The following is a 20,362-nucleotide window of genomic DNA, read 5'->3' on the forward strand; positions in this document are numbered from 1 at the left end:
ACCGTTCTCTGAAAGGGAAAATACCATTTTACGATCTACATTAATCTGAGAGGTTGTTTTATAGTATGTTTTGCTTTTTCAACGACACCACTAGAGCACATTGGTTTATTAATCATCGGTTATTGAAATATATTCTCAGAAAGGAAACCCGCTACATTTATCAATTAGTAGCAAAGGATATTTTGTATGCACCATACATTAGACAGGATAGCACATACCATGGTCTTTGATATATCAGTCGTGGTCACTGGCTGGAACGACCTGTCTGTCTGACAGGGATATGTAGGTAAGTGATAGACAGACACAGAAAGCACCACACACAGACATACAGAGACAGATATACCAAGAGACAGACAGACATAGAGACAGACATAGAGACAGACGGGGGTCGATCCCATACTGGCCGCGCATCAGGCAAGCACTTTACCACTGAGCTACCTGTATGTCCCGCCCAGATCAATGTTTAATACACTGTTTTTAAAGATACTATAACCTGTGACTGTGTGCTTAATGTTATGAGAAAAAACCCTCCGTGACATTGGTGCTAACTGTAGAATAAACTGCATTGCATATCTGTGAAAAAAATGACAATCAAGAAATAGTAACTGGGGCGGGGGGGAGGGGGAGTGGGGGGGGGGGGGTAATTGTACCTGCTCAGTTAGGGAAAGTTCTTAATCATCGACTATTGGCTGTCAAACATTTGTTTAATACAATGTTTTTTAAAGATACGAGCACGTTTCTTTTCAAATGGTCGTGTTCTTGTCAACCCAGAGTGAATTTGAATTGCTGAGTGGCACTGTTTTTTTACGCTACACATTAAACCTAATGACTACTTCGGGAACCAGTCAAAACAGTTTGCAAACGTTTAGCAAAAAGCGGCTGGCTGAACGTAGTCCTGATATGGCCATTTTGGTTAAACATGAAACACATACGCCAGCCTTGCGAACGTTTTTTCTGCTCGGTCTGGCTGAACTCAGCCCTATTTGACGGGTCTCTGTGGTAAGTTCAACCAACCGTTAGTTGCTAACGATTTTTACGACTGGCTTTTACGCTACACATTAAACCAATTACCACTTCTGGAACGGCTCACTGAATATGAGCTATCCCCAAGTTCAGCCAACGAACGTTTTGCTAACATTCGTGAACTATTTTATTGGTTCCAGACGTGGCCATTTAGTTTAATATGAAGCGGATAAACCAGTCTAGTGGACGTTTTTCAGCTCGGTCGGGTTGAACTCAGCCCTGGTGTGGTCATTTGGTATTTACGCTAAGCGCATACATCTGACTTGCGAACATTTTTTTCTGTTCGGTCTGGCTGAACTCGGCCCTGATGTGGTCATTTGGTATTTACGCTAAACGCATACATCTGTCTTGCGAACGTTTTTCTTTCTGTTCGGTCTGGCTGAACTCAGCCCTGGTTTCTACCTGGCCCACACGCCACACGGTGTTGTGACCGCAGTGTTTCGATGTTCACCAGGGCGTGCGCCACGTACTGACTGCATGTCGTGTCCTGTCGAAGATTCTCTATACACGTCGTGTATTGGCCGAGAGCCCTGGAAAAAATTAAATATATATTTGTAAATAGATATTAAACGTCAGACATCAGTTGTTAGTTTTTTAAATTTATGCTTTTATCTGGGCTTTTGTAACGAATTTGCTGCACACTGTACCGTTGTAACGAATATGTTCATGATGTTTCTGCTTTGTGGAATGTGTTTCAGATTGTTCTGTTCTAACGAACATGTTCCACATTTTGCCTTTGTAACGAACATGTTCCATATTTTGCTTTTGTAACGAACATGTGCCACATTTTGTCGTTATAACGAACATGTTTCGGATTCTGTCTTTGCTACGAGTACGTTCAGACTTTTCCGTTTATAACGAATGTGTTCTACATCGCTATGACGTAATAATACAGGTGACGCGATTCAGGACCCATATTCACAAAACATCGTACGTCTAGTCTTACACGTAAACGTAAATCTACGGCAGACGTAAGTGCTAGTCGTACACATAACTTTACACCTTTTTGTGAATATGGGTCCAGAACTGTGAATTACTAAATGTTGAATTAAAATGTTATTTTAGAAGTGTTATAGGATAAATATAATGTGCTATTCATGTTTTTAATATGCATGTATATAAAATATCAAACTCGTCTAGTTAATCGCTATTTGTTTCGGTATGTAGACTCGGTTGATATTTTTTCATAATAAAAGACACTCGTGACGAATCTTTTATATATAATACAATACAATGCAGTGCAGTGCAGTGCAATGCAGTACAATACAATACAATACAATACAATACAATACAATACAATACAATACAATATTACTCACTGACACATCGTAGGCATATCAGAAGCGTTCACAGCGATAGAGAATGTATCTTTAAAACTGTCTAAACACTGCATTGTTCGGTTCATGCAGCTTGCAATAGTCTGTCCTTCTTTAATTGTATCTGCAAAATGAAAACATACTCTCATATAGTTCACTATAGAAATATGTCATGTGTGGTCCAGTGATTTGTAGCTACTTATCACAAATCCATAGCACGTGCAACTTCGAGAATGAACCTTTAAATCATTTATTTGGTAAAATTAAAGTACATTAATAACTGATTTGGAAATACTCTTTTATAAATATTATGAATTAATTAATAGAAAAACAATTTACAATCAAATCATTTGTACGGTTTAAAATAAGTAACTGGTCAGTTTAAAATAAGTAGCTGGTTGTTAGAAAGCGTAAAATTATATAGAACCATATACCAGTTATTTTCTCAAGTTATTTATAACAATAACTGGTATATAGTTTTCTATATTTACATATTATTTACAACTTCCTGCTTAAATGATCAATTTTGGCAAACCAGATTATATGAAACGAATAAGCATGTATATATTTCAATTACAAGCGTCAGTAACACCAATGAAAGTAAATTCAATAGACACTACTTGGATAGCGAACAACCAACAGACAACAACATTAATTACTTGGACAGCGGAACAACGTTATTACCTCCCTTATTCCATTTTGCGTGAAGAGTAAAATGAAAGTCGTAACCGGCCTCTGTGGAGTCGTGGTTAAGCTATCGGGCATAAGGCTGGTCGATACTGAGTTCGCTGCCCGGTACCGGCTCTCACCTAGAGCGAGTTTTAACGAATCGATGGGTAGGTGTAAGACCACTACACCCTCTTCTCTCTCACTAACTACTAACAACTAACTCACTGTCCTGGGACAGACAACCCAGATAGTTGAGGTGTGTGCTCAGGACAGCGTGCTTGAATCTTAATTGGATATAGGCACGGAAATAAGTTCAAAAGTCGTAACGTACGCTTACATGTAATCAACCCAAGATGTGTAGTTTATGTAATAACATTCATTGGACACATGTATACAAAACCGATAGGAAGACGTTTTACACCGTGCACAAAATTAAATAACAGAGAATAACACATATACACTTAGATCTCTCGAATAACTCGCCAACAGGTATATTTTACAATAAACATTAATATTTCTTCCATGCGCGAATCTAGGATTTTTAGGGGGCGAGAGACTGTATCGAGACGCAATTCAGACGGGGACTCAAGAGCCCCACCCCCTCTATTTTCGGTCAAACAAAAACAACAACGGGTTTTGGAACCCCTCTATTAAAAAAAATCCTGGACCGCACCTGGTATCACCATTGAAATGTAGCACGGAGGCAATTAACCGTGAAACTGCGACCAACCTAAAGTTCTAAGTCGTAAATGGAAGGGGTTTTTTTTATTGCAAACTGACCTGCCTGGCAGGAAGGACCATATTTGGACATGAGAATGGCCACTGTCCGCATTGCCTGTTGAGACAGCTGGCCGCAGTTGGGCAATGTGATCATGTTCTCAACACACGAGGAGTAATTGTTCAGAGATCTGTAAAAAAGAAATAATAATAATAGTAAAAAAGGCACAGTAAACAGATTCTAAAACATATTTTATGTGTGTTATGGGGGAATCCGATAAATGTATTTTTTTCAATGTTTTAGGAAAGTATAATTTTGTACCACTGAGGTGCAAACGTTTACATAGTTTTGCGATTAATCTGATAAGGCAAGAATCTACTCAAAAAGTTTTTATTTTTTAAGATCGGCCTCGGTTGTGTCGTGGTTAAATCATCGGACATCATGCTGGTAGGTATTGGGTTCGCAGCCCGGTATCGGCTCCCACCCAGAGCGAGGTTTAACGACTCAGTGGGTACGTGTAAGACCACTGCACCCTCTTCTCTCTCCCTAACCACTAACAACTAACCCACTGTCGTGGACAGACAGCCCAGATAGCTGAGATGTGTGCCCAGGACAGCATGTTTGAACCTTAATTGCTTTTCTTCGGGAAAGGTTGCATTTTAGGGCGATTGTTCAGGAGTTTTCTCTTTGTTTAAAAACTTACATGCATGCTTTTTGAATATCGAACGATGCCATGGCGACGTTGAAGGTGCTGTTGAGTTGCTCGTTGCACACCATGTATTGGCCTCCACAGTTGGAGACGCTGCCCATGCCGGACACTGCAACAGTGAAAAACACTCGACATGTGTCTGGCAAATTGGTTGGTTTGTTACCTGGTGCATTATAATAAACCTATTTACCGATGAAATTCAAGGCCTTCAAGAAGCTGTCAAAACATTATGTGTTGATTCCAAATTGTTCGATGTGTATACATCCTCTGAATTGTTACATGAATACTTATGTACACACAAGGAGAGATAGACAGATAAACATACAGACAGACACTCAGGTAGACAGGCGAACAGACATATATATAACGACCGAGAGAGAGAGAGAGAGAGAGAGAGAGAGAGAGAGAGAGAGAGAGAGAGAGAGAGAGAGAGAGAGAGAGAGAGAGAGAGAGAGAGAGAGAGAGAGAGAGAGAGAGACAGAACAGAGAGAGAGACAGACAGAGAGAGAGAGAGAGAGAGAGAGAGAGAGAGAGAGAGAGAGAGAGAGAGAGAGAGAGAGAGAGAGAGAGAGAGAGAGAGAGAGAGAGACAGACAGACAGACAGACAGACAGACAGAGAAAGAGAGATAGAGAGAGAAATTGAGAGAGAAATTGAGAGAGAGAGACAGGCAGGTCGAAAATACAGATACAAATAGAAAGACAAAAATACAATTATGAAGGGTCTACGGGAATAAGCTATCATGTCATAGTTTTAGTAATTTGATATTATTGACTTTAAAGTTTAAATTTTGCAATCGTAGAATATTTATACCTAAGCAAGCTTGATTTACCAACACCTCTTAATGGTTTACCATAATTACAGGGTGGGTTTTTTTTATTGCGTCATTGTGACCTTTATAGTTTGAACATCACAGGACCCTTGAAATAATTTCGGCTTTGAACACTACCATCATAACGTATCCATCAAACTATTGTTTTTCGTTCTTCAAACGTTTAATAAGGAAAGCACATCAAATGTATTAATACCCCCTTGGCAGAACTGGTTGTATTTCTGCTGGGCGGCGGATAGCGTGCTTTGATGGAGCATCTGATAGTTCGTGTTCAGAGTGCAGCTAGCTTCAACCCGCTGCAGACACTGTATGTGTTTCGTGATGGCCCTGAAATTAGAACATAAAAACTGATGACAATGGAAGGAAGGAAGGAAATGTTTTATTTAACGCCGCACTCAACACATTTTATTTACGGTTATATGACGTCAGACATATGGTTAAGGACCACACAGATATAGAGAGAGGAAACCCGCTGTCGCCACTTCATGGGCTACTCTTTTCGATTAGCAGCAAGGGATTTTTTTATATGCACCATCCCATAGACAGGGTAGTACATACCACGGCTTTTGGTATACCACGATGCACTGGCTGGAACGAGAAATAGCCCAATGGGCCCACCAACGGGGATCGATCCCACATCGACCGTGCATCGAGCGAGCGCTGTACCACTGGGCTACGTCCCACGCCCCTGATGACAATGGTTACTGCAGTACAAGCCATCTTGTGTGACAACATCCACCGGTTTAAGAGGGATCTTTTGATGTCCATTTTACATTTTTAATTTTAACACAAAATCCACCGATTTAAAAGGGTTTTTTAACGTCAATTTTGCAATTTAATTTTAACACAAAATCCACAGATTTAAAAGGTTTCTTTTTAACGTCCATTTTGCAATTTAATTTTAACACAAAATCAACAGATTTAAAAGGTTTCTTTTTAACGTTCAGTTTGTATTTTTTTTTAATTCTAACATAACATCCATCGATTTAATAAGGTTATTTTAATGTCTGTTTTGCATATAACTTTATTCATTTGTACACTGTAAAGACACATTTCAGACTTCCACAGCCCAGTCTTCGTGACTTAGTGAGATTAATCCCTCCGCCAATAGTCCGGTAGATGTCGTGTCTATATTTTAAGTTCTACGAGATGATAGAGGTGTACCCCTTATTCGTGTTGATAATTTCCCTTTCTCGACCACGCTCTTTGAGGTTCTACCCTCCTGCTCCCGCCCTGCCCTGCCCCTTCGTGCTACTTACGCACAGCTCATGGCAGCTGCCAAGGTCGTGTCCCCCATCAGGGCGGCCTGCATGTCGAGATTAAACTGCTGGGTGCAGCTCTCGATACATCCCAGGGCAGACGGAGATAGCAACAGCAACACTGAATAACACATAGTAAACATAAGAGTTAAAGGTGCATCATCCACAACGAAACGATGTTTGGTACTTCTATTTAAAAGAAGAAGTTTGTTAAATTTAGTAGTAGTAGTAGAAGTAGTAGTAGTAGTAGTAGTAGTAGTAGTAGTAGTAGTAGTAGTAGTAGTAGAAGAAGAAGAAGAAGGCGTAGAAGAAGACGTAAAGAAGAAGTTAGAAGTTTGTTTTGTTTAACGACACCACTAGAGCACATTGATTTATTAATCATCGAATATTGGGTGTCGAACATTTGGTAATTTTGACATATAGTCTTAGAGAGGAACCCCGCTATAGTTCCATTAGTAGTGAGGGATCTTTTATATGCACCATCCCACAGACAGGATAGCACATACCGCGGCCTTTGATTTACCAGTCGTAGTGCACTGGCAGGAACGAGAAATAGCCCAATGGACCCACCAACGAGTATCGATCCCAAATCGATCGCGCATCCGTCTAGCGCTTTACCACTGGGCTACGCCCTGCCCACTTCTATTTAAAGTCTTAGTGCATTTTCCTTAGAATATTCATTTAAGTACATCGAGGCGCGTGTACACGGGTGCAATTTAGAACACTTTATATTCGAATAAGTTGGGTGTTTTGTGTGTTATTGTTGTTGTTGTTGTTTTCTTGTTGTGGAGAACTAGACGTCGTTGTAGGTACACACAGACATAAATGCGACGGAATCATCACATTTTAATGACTATTATATGGTGGTAAGTGGTTACGGCTTACAGAGACAGGTAAAGAGAAAACCCGCTGACGTCACTCCATGGGTTACTCTTTTCAATTGGCAGCAAGGGATATTTTATATGCTTCATCCCACAGACAGGAAAGTGTATACCACAGCCTTTGCTACATCAGTTGTGAAGCACTGACTGGAATGGGAAATAGCCAAATGAACCCACCGACGGTACTACCTGCAGGAGGACCAACTACGTTTAGAAGACGACGAAGAAGAAGTAGACGAAGAAGAAGAAGAAGAAGAAGAAGAAGAAGAAGAAGAAGAAGAAGAAGAAGAAGAAGAAGACGTTGAAGAGGAAGACGAAGAAGAAGACGAAGAAGAAGAAGAAGACGTAGTAGAAGAAGAAGAAGACTTGGAAGAAGAAGAAGAAGAAGAAGAAGAAGAAGAAGAAGAAGAAGAAGAAGAAGAAGAAGAAGAAGAAGAAGAAGAAGAAGACGAAGACGAAGAAGACGTAGAAGAAGAAGAAGAAGAAGAAGAAGAAGAAGAAGAAGAAGAAGAAGAAGAAGAAGAAGAAGAAGAAGAAGGAGAAGACGAAGACGAAGACGAAGAAGTAGACTTAGAAAAAAGAAAGAAGAAAAGAAAAAAGACGAAAGAAGGGGGAAGAAATAGAAGGAAAGAAGAAGAACAAGAAGAAGAAGAAGACTTAGAAGAAGACGAAGAAGAAGAAGAACATACAACTAAAAAAAAAAAACAGCAGAGGTCTGAAGAAGATGGGCACCGGTTGAAAAACGAAGGGAAGAAGGAGATCCGAGGCTGGGGGAAGAAGAAGAAAAGAAAAGGACAGCCCTTCACCTGAATAAATAAGTATCTGTCTTAGTCGGAATTTAATACAGCAAGGTAAACTAAAACCACTAATTAACGATTATGGTTTTAATTGAGTTACTTGAGTTCATTCTAGAAATTATGACAACGATGTGGATGGCTCGTCAATATAACATATGTAAAAGAAGATTGCAGGTTTTACCTGAGGGTGCCTCGTACGAGAATAGCCGATGGAATCGTAATGCTATTCTTGTGGCTATTCTCGTACATGGCAATCATATCGTGTGGCGTGAGCTTTAACCAAGTGAACCTCGCCGGGTTAGTACCTGTTGCTGGAGAGTTACGTGACATGAATTTTGTTGTCATATTTTTCATTTCATTTCAACATATGTTCGTGCTTTATATCCAATTAAGGATAAAGCACGCTGTCCTGGCCACAAACCTCAGCTATCTGGGTTATCTGTCCAGGACAGTGCGTTAGTTGTTAATTTGTTAGTGGGTTAGTGAGAGAGAAGAGGGTGTAGTGGTCTTACACCTACCCACTGAGCCCTTAAGAACTGGCTCTGGGTTGGAGCCGATACCGGGCTGCGAACCCTGTACCTACCAGTCTGTAGTCCGATGGCTTACCCACGAAGCCACCGAGGCCGGTTTTGTTGTCAAACAGTCTTCGTTTACGTCACCATTAAATTCTTGTAATACTTTGTGGTTTCAATGTATTAGGTTATGTCGTGACATGTACAATCAATGTAGTTCTTGTTAAAGGTGGAGAAGATCGCATTAAACAAAACATAAATCCAGACAAAAACTGTTTTGCCACGTTTTAGTCAAATATCAGTACATGACACTGGGTATGTTTTAATTTTAATTTTATATAAACAAAAAAATAAATTTAAATAAGCATTGCTCTTTGACTATGTGGTTAAAACTGAACAGCTTAACTCCCTTGAAGACGATAAAATAAATAAATGTTTGTTTTGTTTAATGACAACACTAGAGCACATCGATTTATTGGATGTCAAACATTTGATAATTTTGACATACAGTCTTAGAGAGGAAACCCGCTAATTTGTCCATTAGTAGCAAGGGGTCTTTTAATGGACCAAAAAAATAGACGATAGCCCACACCAGTGAGGCGGTGCACTGGCTGAAAAAAGAGAAAGGAGAAAACCCAAGAAAGGGGGAGAAGACGGGAATCAGTCACAGAAAGAAAAGAAAGACGATGTCATTAGTGTGTTGGAAAGATCCTCTTTCAAAAAGGGTAGATAGTGTAAGGTCAACCAACTGAAAGTTACATCACAAACAAGAAAAGAAAGGAATCAAAAAAAAAAAAGGAAATAAAATCAACAAACGGGGTGGGGGACCAACAAGGGAAAGGAAAAACGTGAAAGAAGTGAAAACAAAAGTTGAGAAGAGGAGAGGAGATCGGCTATTGGATGTAAACATATGGTCATTTTGAAAACAGAAGAATAGAGAAGAAACCTGAAACAAAGTTTCATTAGTAGCAAGGGATCTTTTATATGGAAAGAGGGGGGACAGAATAGGACAAGAACAAGGGGGAAGATATACCAGTCGTGGTGCACTGGAAGAAACAAGAAATAGGGAATAGGGGGAACCAAGAGAAGCGTTTTGAGGGAGAATAGAAGAAGAAGAAGAAGAAGAAGAAGAAAAGAAGAGAAGGGAGAAGACTTAGAAGAAGGGACGAAGAAGAGAAAGAAGACTTAGAAGAAGACGTAGGAAGGAAGAGAAGAAGAGGAAGAAAAGAAGAAGAGAAGAAGAAGAAGACGAAGAAGAAAGAGAGAGAAAGAAGAAAGAAGGGGAAGAAAGAAGAAGAAGAAGAAGAAAGAAGAAGAGAAGGAAGAAGAAGGAGAAGAAGAAGAGAAAGAAGAAGAAAGAAGAAGAAAAGAAGAAGAAGAAGAAAAAAGGAGAAGAAGAAGAAAGAAGAAGAAGGGAAGAAAAAAGAAGAAGAAGAAAAAGAAGAAGAAGAAGAAGAGAAGAAGAAGAAAAGAGCAGAAAAGAAGAAAAAAGAAGAAGAAGAAGAAGAAGAAGAAGAAGAAGAAGAGAAAGAAAGAAGAAGAAGAAGGGAAGAAGAAGAAAGAAGAAGAAGGGAAGAAAAAGGGAGAAGAAAAAGAAGAAAAGAAGGGGAAGAAGAAGAAGAAGAAGAAGAAGAAGAAGACTTAGAAGAAGAAGAAAGAAGAAGAAGAAAGAAAAGAGAGAAAGGAAGAAAAAAAAGAGAAGAAGAAGAAGAAGAAGGGAAGAAGAAGAAGAAGAAGAGAAGAAAGAAAAAGAAGAAGAAGAAGAAGAAAGAAAAAAGAAAAGAGAAAGAGGAAGAGAAGGAAGAAGAAAGAAGAAGAAGAAAGAGGGAGAAGAAAGGAAGAAGAAGAAAAAAAAAGAAGGAAGGGAAGAAGGGAAGAAGAAGAAGAAGAAGAAGAGGAAGAAGAGAAGAAAAAAGAAGAAGAAGAAAGAAAAGAAGAAGAAGAGGAAGAAGAAGAAGAAGAAAGAAGAAGAAAAAAAGACGAGAAAAAAAGAAGAAGAAGAAGAAGAAGAAAAAAGAAGAAAGAAGAAGAAGAAAGAAGAAGAAAGAAGAAGGAGAAGAAGAAGAAGAAAAGAAAGAAAGACGAAGAAGAAGAAGAAGAAGAAGAAAGAAGAGGGGGAAAGAAGGAGAAGAAAAAAAGAAGAAGAAGAAGAAGAAAGAGAAGAAGAAAAAAAGAAGAAGAAAAAGAAAGAGAAAAGAAGAGGAAGAAGAAGAAAGGAGAAGAGAAGGGAAAAGAAGAGAAAAAGGAGAAGGAAGAAGAAGAAGAAGAGAAGAAGAAGAAAGAAGAAAAGAAAGAAAAGAAGAAGAAGAAGAAGGAAGAGAAGAAGAAGAAGAAGAGAAGAGAGAAAAAGAAGAAGAAAGAGAAGAAAAGAAGAAAAGAAAAAAAGAAGAAGAAGAAGAAGAAGAAGGAGAAGAGAAGAAGAAGAAAAGAAGAGAAGAAAAGAGGAAAAAGAGAGAAGAAGAAAAAAGGAAAAGAAAAGAAGAAGAAGAAGAAGAAAAGAAAGAAGAAGGAGAAAAGAGGAAGAAGAAGAAGGAGAAGAATAAGAGGAAGAAAAGAAGAAGAAGAAGAGGGAAGAAGAAAAGAGAAAGAAGAAAAAGAAGAAAAAAGAAGAAAAGAAAAGGGGAGGAGAAAGAAGAAGAGGGGAAGAAAAAAGAAGGGGAAGAAGAAGAAAAAAAAGAAGAGAAGAAGAAGAGGAGAAGAAAGAAGAAAGGAAAGAAGAAGAAAGAAGAAGGAGGAGAGGGAAGAAGAAGGAGATAGAAGAAGAAGAAAGGGAAGAAGAAGAAAGAAGAAGAAAAAAGAGGAGAAGAGAAGAGAAGAAGAAGGGGAGAAAGAAGGGAAGTGGAAAGGGGAAGAGGAAGAAGAGGAAGAGAAAGAAAAAGAAGAAGAAAAGGAAGAAGAAGAAGGAAAAAGAGAAGAAAAGAAGAAGAAGAAGAAAGAGAAAAAGAAGAAGAAGAAAAAAGAAAAAGAAGAAGAAGAAGGATAAGAAGAAGAAGAGAAAGAAGAAGAAGAAGAGAGAAGAAGAAGAAGAAGAAAAGAGAATAAGAAAGAGAAGAAGAAGAAGAAGAAGAAGAGAATAAGAAGAAAAAAGAGAAGAAGAAAATAAGAAGAAGAAGAGAGAAGAAGAAGAAAAAATAAGGAAAGAGAAAAAAGAGAGAAAAGGAAGAAGAAAAGGAAGAAGAAGAAGAAGAAAGAAAAGGGAAGAAGAGAGGAAGAAGAAGAAGAAGAAAAGAAGAAGAAGAAGAAGGGAAGAGAAGAAAAGAAGAAGAAGAAGAAGAAGAAAGAAGAGAGAAGAAGAAGAAGAGAAGAAGAAGAAGAAGAAGAAGAAGAAGAAGAAAAGGAAGATAAAAGAGGAAGAAGAGAAGAAGAAGAAATAAAGAAGAAGGAAGAAAGTGTTAGAAGAAAAGAGAAAGAGAGGAGAAAAAGAAGAAGAAGAAAGAAGAAGAAGAAGAAGAAGAAGAAGAGAAGGAAAGAAGAAGAAGGGGAAAGAAGAAGAAGAAGAAGAAAAAGAAAGGGAAGAAAGAAGAGGGGGGAAGAAGAAGGAGAGAAAGAAGAAGAAGAGACGGGACTAAGAAGAAGAAGAAGAATAAGAAGAAGAAAGAAGAAGAAGAAAAGAATAAGAAGAAAGAAGAAGAAGAAGAAGAGGAAGAAGAAGAGGGGAAGAGAAGAGAGAAAAAGAAGAAGAAGAAGAAGAAAGAAAAAAGAAGAGAAGAAAGAGGAAGGAGGAAGGGGAAGAAGAAAAGAAAAAAGAAAAAAAGAAAAAAGAAGAAGATAAAAGGAGAAGAAGGAAGGGAAGAAGAATAAAGAAAAGAGAAAGATAAGAAGAAATAAGAAGAAGAAAAGAAGAAGAAGAAAGAAGAGAAAGAAAGAAAAGTGGGAATAATAAGAAGAAGAAGAAAAGGGAAAGGGAAAGAAGAAAGGGAAAGAAAGAAGAAGAAGAAGAAGAGAAGAAGAAGAAGAAGAAAAAAGACAGGAAGAAGAAGAATAAGAAGAAGAAGAAGAAGAAGAAGAAGAAGAAGACTGAAAAAGAAAGAAGAAGAAAAATAAGAAGAAGAAGGGAGAAGAAGAAAAGAAGAAAGAAGAGGGGAAGAAGAAGAAGAAGAAGAAGAAGAAGAAGAGGAGACTTTTAAGAAGAAGAATAAGAGAAAAAAAGAAAAGAAGAGAAGAAAGAAGAAAAGAAGAAGAAGAAGGGAGGGGAAGAAGGAATAAAGGAAGAAAGGAAAGGGAAGAAGAAAAAGAAGAAAAAAGAAGAAGAATAATAAGAAGAAGAAGAAGAAGGAAAGGGGAAGAAAGAAGAAAGAGAAGAAGAAGAAGAAGAAGAAAGAAGAAGAAGAAAAAGGAAGATAAGAAGAAGAAGAAGAAAGAAGGGAGAAAAGAAAGAAAAAGAAAAAGAAGAAGAAAAGAAGAAGAAGAAGAAAAAGAGAAGGAAAATAAGACTTAGAAGAAGAAGAAGAAGAAAAGAAGAAAAAGAAGAAGAAGAGAAATAAGAAGAAGAAGAAAAGAATAAGAAGAAGATAAGAAGAAGAAGAAGAAGAAGAAGAAGAAGAAAGAAGGGAAAAAAAAGAAGAAAAAAGAAGAAGAGAATAAAAGAAGAAGAAGAAAGAAGAAGGAGAAGAAAAGAAGAAGAAGAAAAGGAAGAAAGAGGGAGGAAGAGTAAGAAGGAAGGAAAAGGAAAGAGAAAGAAAGAAGAATAAGACGAAAAAGAAGAATAAGAAGACGAGGAGGAAAAAAGAAGAAGAAATAAGAGAAGAAAGAAGGGAATAAAAAAGAAAGAGAAGAAAGGAGGAAGGGTAAGAAGAGAGAGGAGAAGAAGGACTGAGAGGAGAAGAAGAAGAGAGGGGGAAGAAGAAAGAAATAAGAATAAGAAGGAAGAAAGAAGAGAGGAAGAAGAAGAATAAGAAGAAGGGGAAGAAGAAGAGGGAGAGGAAGGGGAAGGGAAAAGAATAAGAATAAGAAGAATAAAGGGAATAATAGAGAAGAAGAAATAAGAAGAAGAAGAAGAGATAAGAAGAGGGAAAAGGGGAAGAAAGAAACAAGAAGAGAAGAAGAAGAAGAAAAATAAGGGGAATAAAAGAAGAAGAAGAGAGGGAAGATAAGAAAGGGAAATAGAAAAATAAGAAAAGAAGAAGAAGAAGAAAAGAAGATAAAAAAGAAGAAAGAAGAAGGGAAATAAGAAAGAAGGGAAGAAGAAGGAGAAGAGAAGAAAAAAGAAGGGGAAAAAGAAGGGAAGAATAAGAAAGAATAAGAGATAAGAAGAAGAGGGGAAGAAATAAGAAGAAGGAAGAAGAAGAAGAAGAAGAAGAAGAAGAAGAAATAAGAAGAATAAAAAAGAAGAAGAAGATGAGGGGAGAAGAAGAATAAAAATAAGAAGAAGAATACTTATACGAAAAAGAAGAAGAAGAAAAGAAGAGAGAGAAGAAGAAGAGGATACTAAGACGAGATAAAGAAGAAGAAGAAAGGGAAGAATAAGAAGGAAGAAGAAGAAGAAGAAGAAGAAATAAGAAGACTAAGAAGAAGAAGAAGAAGAAGAAGAATACTAAGAAGACGAAGAAGAAGAAGAATAAGAAGAAGAATAAGAATAATAAGAAGAAAGGAGAAGAAAAAGAAGAAGAAGAAGAAGAAGAAGAAGAATACTTTAAGAGAAGACGAATAAGAAGAAGAAGAAGAAGAAAGAGAAGAAGAAGAAGAAGAGAAGAAGAAGAAGAAAAGAAGAAGAAGAAGAAGAAAAGAAGAAGAAGAAGAGAAGAAGAAGAAGAAGAGAGAAGAAGAGAAGAAGAGACTTAGAAGAAGAAGAAGACGAGAAGAAGACTTAGAAGAAGAAGAAGAAGAAGAAGAAGACTTAGAAGAAAGATCAGAAGAGAAGAAGACTTAGAAGAAGAGAAGAGAAGAAGACTTAGAAGAAGAAATAATAAGAAGAAGAAAGGGAAATAAGAAGAAGAAGAAGAAGAAGAAAGAGAAGAAGAAGACTAAGACGAAGAAGAATAAGAGAAGAAGAATAAGAAAAAGAAGAAGAAGAAGAAGAAGACGAAGAGAAGAATTATAAGAAGAAGAAGAAGAATAGGAGGGAAGAAGACTAGAAAGAAGAAGAGAGAAGAAGAAGAATAAGAATATAAGAAGAAGAAGACTTAGAGAGAAAAGACTAAGAAGAAGATAGGAGAGAAGAAGAAGAAGACTAAGAATGGGGAAAAAGAGAAGAAGAAGAAAGAGAAGAAGAAAGAAGAAGAAGAAGAAGAAGAAGAAGAAGAAGAAGAAGAAAAGAAGAAAGAAAAGAAGAAGAAGAAGAGAAGAAGAAGATAAGAAGAAGAAGAAGAAGAATAAGAAGACTAAGAAGAAGAAGAAGAAGAAGAAAGAAGAAGATAAGAAGAAGAAGAATGAAAGAAGAGGAAGAAGAGAATAAGGGGAAGAAGGAGAAGAAGAAGAAGAATAAGATACTAAGAAGAAGAAGAAGAAGAAGAAGAAGAAGAAGAAGAAGAAGAAGAAGAAGAAGAAGAAGAAGAAGAAGAAGAAGAAGAAGAAGAAGAAGAAGAAGAAGAAGAAGACTAAGAAGAAGAAAGACTTAGAAGAAGAAGAAGAAGAAGAAGACTTAGAAGAAGAAGAAGAAGAAGAAGAAGACGAAGAAGAAGAAGAAGAAGAAGACTTAGAAGAAGAAGAAGAAGAAGAAGAAGAAGAAGAAGAAGAAGAAGAAGAAGAAGAAGAAGAAGAAGAAGAAGAAGAAGAAGAGGAAGAAGAGAGAAGAAGAAGAAGAAGAAAGAAGAAGAAGAAGAAGACGAAGAAGAAGAAGAAGAAGAAGAAGAAGAAGACGAAGAAGAAGAAGACGAAGAAGAAGAAGAAGAAGAAGAAGAAGAAGAAGAAGAAGAAGAAGAAGACTTAGAAGAAGAAGAAGAAGAAGAAGAAGACGTAGAAGAAGAAGAAGAAGAAGAAGAAGAAGAAAGAAGAAGAAGAAGAAGAAACTAATAATAAGACTTAGAAGAATAAGAATAATAAGATAATAAGAAGAAGAGAATAAGAAGAAGAAGAAGAAGAAGAAGAAGACTACAAGAATAACAACAAGAAGAACAAGAAGAAGAAGAAGACGTAGAAGAAGAAGAAGAAGAAGAAGAAGAAGAACGTAAGAAGAAGACGTAGAAGAAGAAGAAGAAGAAGAAGACGAAGAAGAAAGTAGCAGCAGTAGTAATAGTAGTATCATTGTCACGCGCCTGAGATCATCATCATCATCATCATCACATTATTCTACTTTTTCTTCATCACTTAACCGTCACCTTCGTCCATCAAACACCCTCCTGACTGTTGACGTTTAACACAGTCATGTCATCACTGGCGCAAACAAAAGTTTAGTGGGTAATACCTATGCTTGTTTTATTTTTATTTTCGTCAGGTGAATGTCCCAGTAACATGGTGGATTAATGCGCTATGACAGTGTTGAGTAAATACTTCCGTCCCATACACTCAATTACTGTCAAGCATGCTCCGACATCTCCGGAAATCTTTACATCATCGTGTATGTCATTCGCCATCGTGGCACCATAATGTGACCGTAGTAGGCCATAGTGGATCCATAACAGACTGTAGATCCACAGTAAATTCATAACAGATTCATAGTAGACTGTGGTATAGCCACAGTAGATCCATAACAGATGCATATAATATGGATAGTAGATCTATGATCAATCCTTCGTAGACCCTAGTGAATCCATAGCAGATCCGTAGTAGATGTATAGGAGATCTATAGTAGATCCATATTGGATCCATAGTAGTTTCACAGTGAATCCATAGTAGCTTCATAGTAGATTCATAGTAGAGTCATAGTAGACCATAGTATATCCACAGTACATTTATAGTAGTAGGCCATAGTAGTTTCATTATATATTCATAGTGAACAACAGTAGATATATAGTAGAATGATAGTAGATCCAGAGAAGAACATAGTAGATCCATAACAGATTCATAGCTGACGACAGTAGATTTATAGTACATTTATTGCAGACCATAGCAGATGCATAGTAGACTAGACTATAACAGATCCATAATAGACCCATAGTGGATCACAGAAGATCCATAGTTACTGTAGATGCATAGCAGATTCATAGCAAATCCATAGTAGATCATAGTAGATCATAGTAAATGCATAGCAAATCCATAGTAGATCCATAGTAGATCATAGTAGATCATAGTAAATGCATACCATCCTTTGCATGTTAACTTGACATTCCTCACTTAGATGCCTTTGTAACATGATTTCGCCTATTTTAGCGAGTATTAGCTACATATTAGTTACATTATTTTGCTTAAAATATATAAAAGAATAAATCAGTATTAAAACTGCCCAGATGAATAAGTAAATGTCCCAACGTTTCGGCTGAACAATACAACCTTTGTCAGAAGAATGACAATAAAATACTGCTCTATGATTAAAAAAAATAATAATATAAAGAAAACGAAAACGAAACCCAGACTGGTGAAGTGTGCTATCACAATATAAGATAAAATCAAAAGATAAATTTAAGGACCTAATTGACAGTCATTGGGAGAGTTTGAGCTCATACAAAGGGGAAGTTAAAGCTAACCAAAGCCGCTTGACAGCTGTGTTGGCAGTATTCATGACGGGTATCACCGGTGGAGCAGGATATACTCATCTTTCGTGCACACCTGATATCATCACTGTTATAAATTATAACAGTAATTCGTGAGTGCATGCCATCACAGCTATATGTATTCTAACGAAGGATAATATTAACTACCAGTAAATGATCACTTATTTCTGTCATATTTTAATGTACTTTTTAAGTCAGTGACAAACACATTGTGCTCATGCTCATTAAAGTGAGGTACCACATGGGGGGGGGGGGGGGGGGGGGGGTGCTTTTTCCAATCTATTGCAGACAATGTTGTGGCCGTGACCCACATATTGCATATGACACGTAGAACAAGGCAATGGATATGTCACAACATCAGACTGACAGTTAAAGGGGTGTTCAATGGATACAAACTGCATGGAAGGTAAAACAGGAATGTTTTATTTAACGACACACTCGAACACATTTTAATTACATTATATATGGCGTCTAACATATGGACCACGCGGGTAATGAGAGAGAACCCCGCTGCCACCACGCCGTGGGCTACTCATTTCGATTTCGGTATTATATATATACGCTGCATCTAACACACAGGATAGTACATATCACGGTCTTTATTACACCAGTTGTGGAGCACTGGCTGGAACGACAAATAGCCCAAAGAGAAATTTAGCAGTGGGGGATCTAGACTATGGCGAGCGAAGTGTATAGGGGATCGAGACATGCTTCTCCGGAAAATACATTGAGAAAAAAAAGAAAAAAAAACATTTGTATGGTCTCATTAGTAACAGTTTGGGATCTTTTCATAGTTTCGCATGGTTTACATCTGGATCAAGATTTTACAGCCCCACAGGTTATATTACATCTGTCACTATTATATTGGGGTTGTTTAAGTTTGTTCTTTTTCAGAATGTTTTCTGTACTGGGATGTTTCCTTTCAGCAATAAAACATTTATGACATTTTGTGAACACATTTTTATTTATGATTATATTATGGCGTTGTACAAATGGTTACGGTTCACACAGATAATGAGACAGGATTTTCAATTAGTAGAAAAGTTAAAAAAGAGTCTTTTATATGCACCATGCATCACACAGACAGGACAGTACATGCCATGGGCTTTGATACACCAGTTGTGGAGCACTGACTGGGATGTGAAATAGCTCAATAGACCCACCAACGGCGATCGATCCCAGACCGATCACGCAACAGGCGAGATATTTATCTCTGGGTTACGTCTCACCTTACAAACACATTGACTGGATAAAGGGATATACAATTACTGATATAGCAATGAAAATGTAGTGTTCTATTCCATAAAATAGTTCTGTTGGTTATGCTTAATTTACATTTGGCCTGCGATGGGTCTACGGAGCCCGTATCCTGCCCGTATCCCCCTTTCCGTGCGGAGGCAGGAGGCGGCTGTGAGATTTTCGTACGGATTCACGGGCGCCGCGGCCTCTACGATTTTGTTTAGAGAGAAGTTATACAAATTTGAAAAAATCGTAAGCCCGTAGCCCGTAGACATGTCGTAGGTGGCATTGCACAATCCCCGCACGGGCACCGCGCGGAGGCCGCGCGCGCTGATCGTGCAGAAAACGCATGATTTTAGGTGGACATTGGGGCCAAAAAAATCGTACGGAGATTGTAGGCTCTTGGGACAATCGCACGGCCCTCGCACGGAAGCCGCACGGGCTCCGTACGATTTCCGTGCGGTGACTGCACGGCAACTGCACTGAAATTGCACGATTTCCGTACAATCTCCGCGCAGCCTCTGTATGGCTTTGCCCCGGCCTGCCCTGGGAGGGCCCGTACAAGAAATCGCACGGTGCTCGTACACAATGTGAACACATACGCCGTAGCCCGTAGCCACCTACGATGCCTCAAAAATCGTACGGAAAATCGTAGACCCATTTATCGCACGGCGCCCGGGGCAAATGTGAGCCAGGCTTTAGTCATGTTACAATGGCTACAAAACTAACAATGTCCCTTTAAGATGAAGTAAAACGGGCTTTCAAGAAACCATTCGCAATTCGTCAACGTCGCAGTTAGTCACGTTTAGTGGAGTGTGTTTCAGACCCGTCATACCTTTACGACAGTTACAAGACTGGGGAGAATGTCATACCTATACGACAGTTATAAGACTGGTGATAGTGTCATACCTTTACGACAGTTACAAGACTGGGGAGAATGTCATACCTATACGACAGTTATAAGACTGGTGATAGTGTCATACCTTTACGACAGTTACAAGACTGGGGGGGGGGGGGGTGTCGGTGTTATTTCAAGTGGCCCTCATGAAGATACTTTCAGCAATGATCCTAAGATGGGATGATGCGTGGGAAGTAACCTGCTTCATACCTACCACATAGATACTATAATTGAACACTTAAAACGTAATATCTAGCACCTGCATAATATAATTAAAAGTTAACTTGATACCTACCACCTAGATACTACAATTAAACATTTAACGTAATGCCTAGCACCTGCATGACATAATTAATTATTTAACTTGATACCTACCACCTAGATACTACAATTAAACATTTAACGTAATACCTAGCACCTGCATGACATAATTAATTATTTAACTTGATACCTACCACCTAGATACTACAATTAAACATTTAACGTAATGCCTAGCACCTGCATGACATAATTAATTATTTAACTTAATACCTACCACCTAGATACTACAATTAAACATTTAACGTAATACCTAGCATCTGCATGACATAATTAATTATTTAACTTGATACCTACCACCTAGATACTACAATTAAACATTTAACGTAATGCCTATCACCTGCATGACATAATTAATTATTTAACTTGATACCTACCACCTAGATACTACAATTAAACATTTAACGTAATACCTAGCACCTGCATAATATAATTAATTATTTAACTTGATACCTACCACCTAGACAATATAAATAAATATTTTGCTTAAAATTATAGTATAACAATATGATTAAATATTTAACTTGATACCCACCATCTATATAATATAATAAAATATTTAACGTAATATAATAACTTAATTAAATATTTAACCTACAACCTAG

At 37.8% G+C, this 20,362-nt stretch overlaps 1 protein-coding gene across 1 annotated transcript; it reads right to left on the reverse strand.

Annotated features, from left to right (window-relative positions):
• Nucleotides 1–139: 139 nt before the first annotated feature.
• Nucleotides 140–6,658, reverse strand: LOC121381785. The gene is made up of 6 exons (XM_041511139.1): nt 6,525–6,658; nt 5,462–5,592; nt 4,430–4,544; nt 3,789–3,916; nt 2,343–2,463; nt 140–1,553 (listed from the first exon to the last, which is right to left on the reverse strand). The coding sequence occupies exons 1-6, from the start codon at nt 6,656–6,658 to the stop codon at nt 1,409–1,411; spliced, it is 774 nt and encodes a 257-aa protein (XP_041367073.1). The 3' UTR covers nt 140–1,408.
• Between the last annotated feature and the right edge of the window lie 13,704 nt (nt 6,659–20,362).

The sequence above is a fragment of the Gigantopelta aegis genome, chromosome 9 (assembly GCF_016097555.1).
Source record: "Gigantopelta aegis isolate Gae_Host chromosome 9, Gae_host_genome, whole genome shotgun sequence".
Classification (NCBI taxonomy): domain Eukaryota; kingdom Metazoa; phylum Mollusca; class Gastropoda; order Neomphalida; family Peltospiridae; genus Gigantopelta; species Gigantopelta aegis.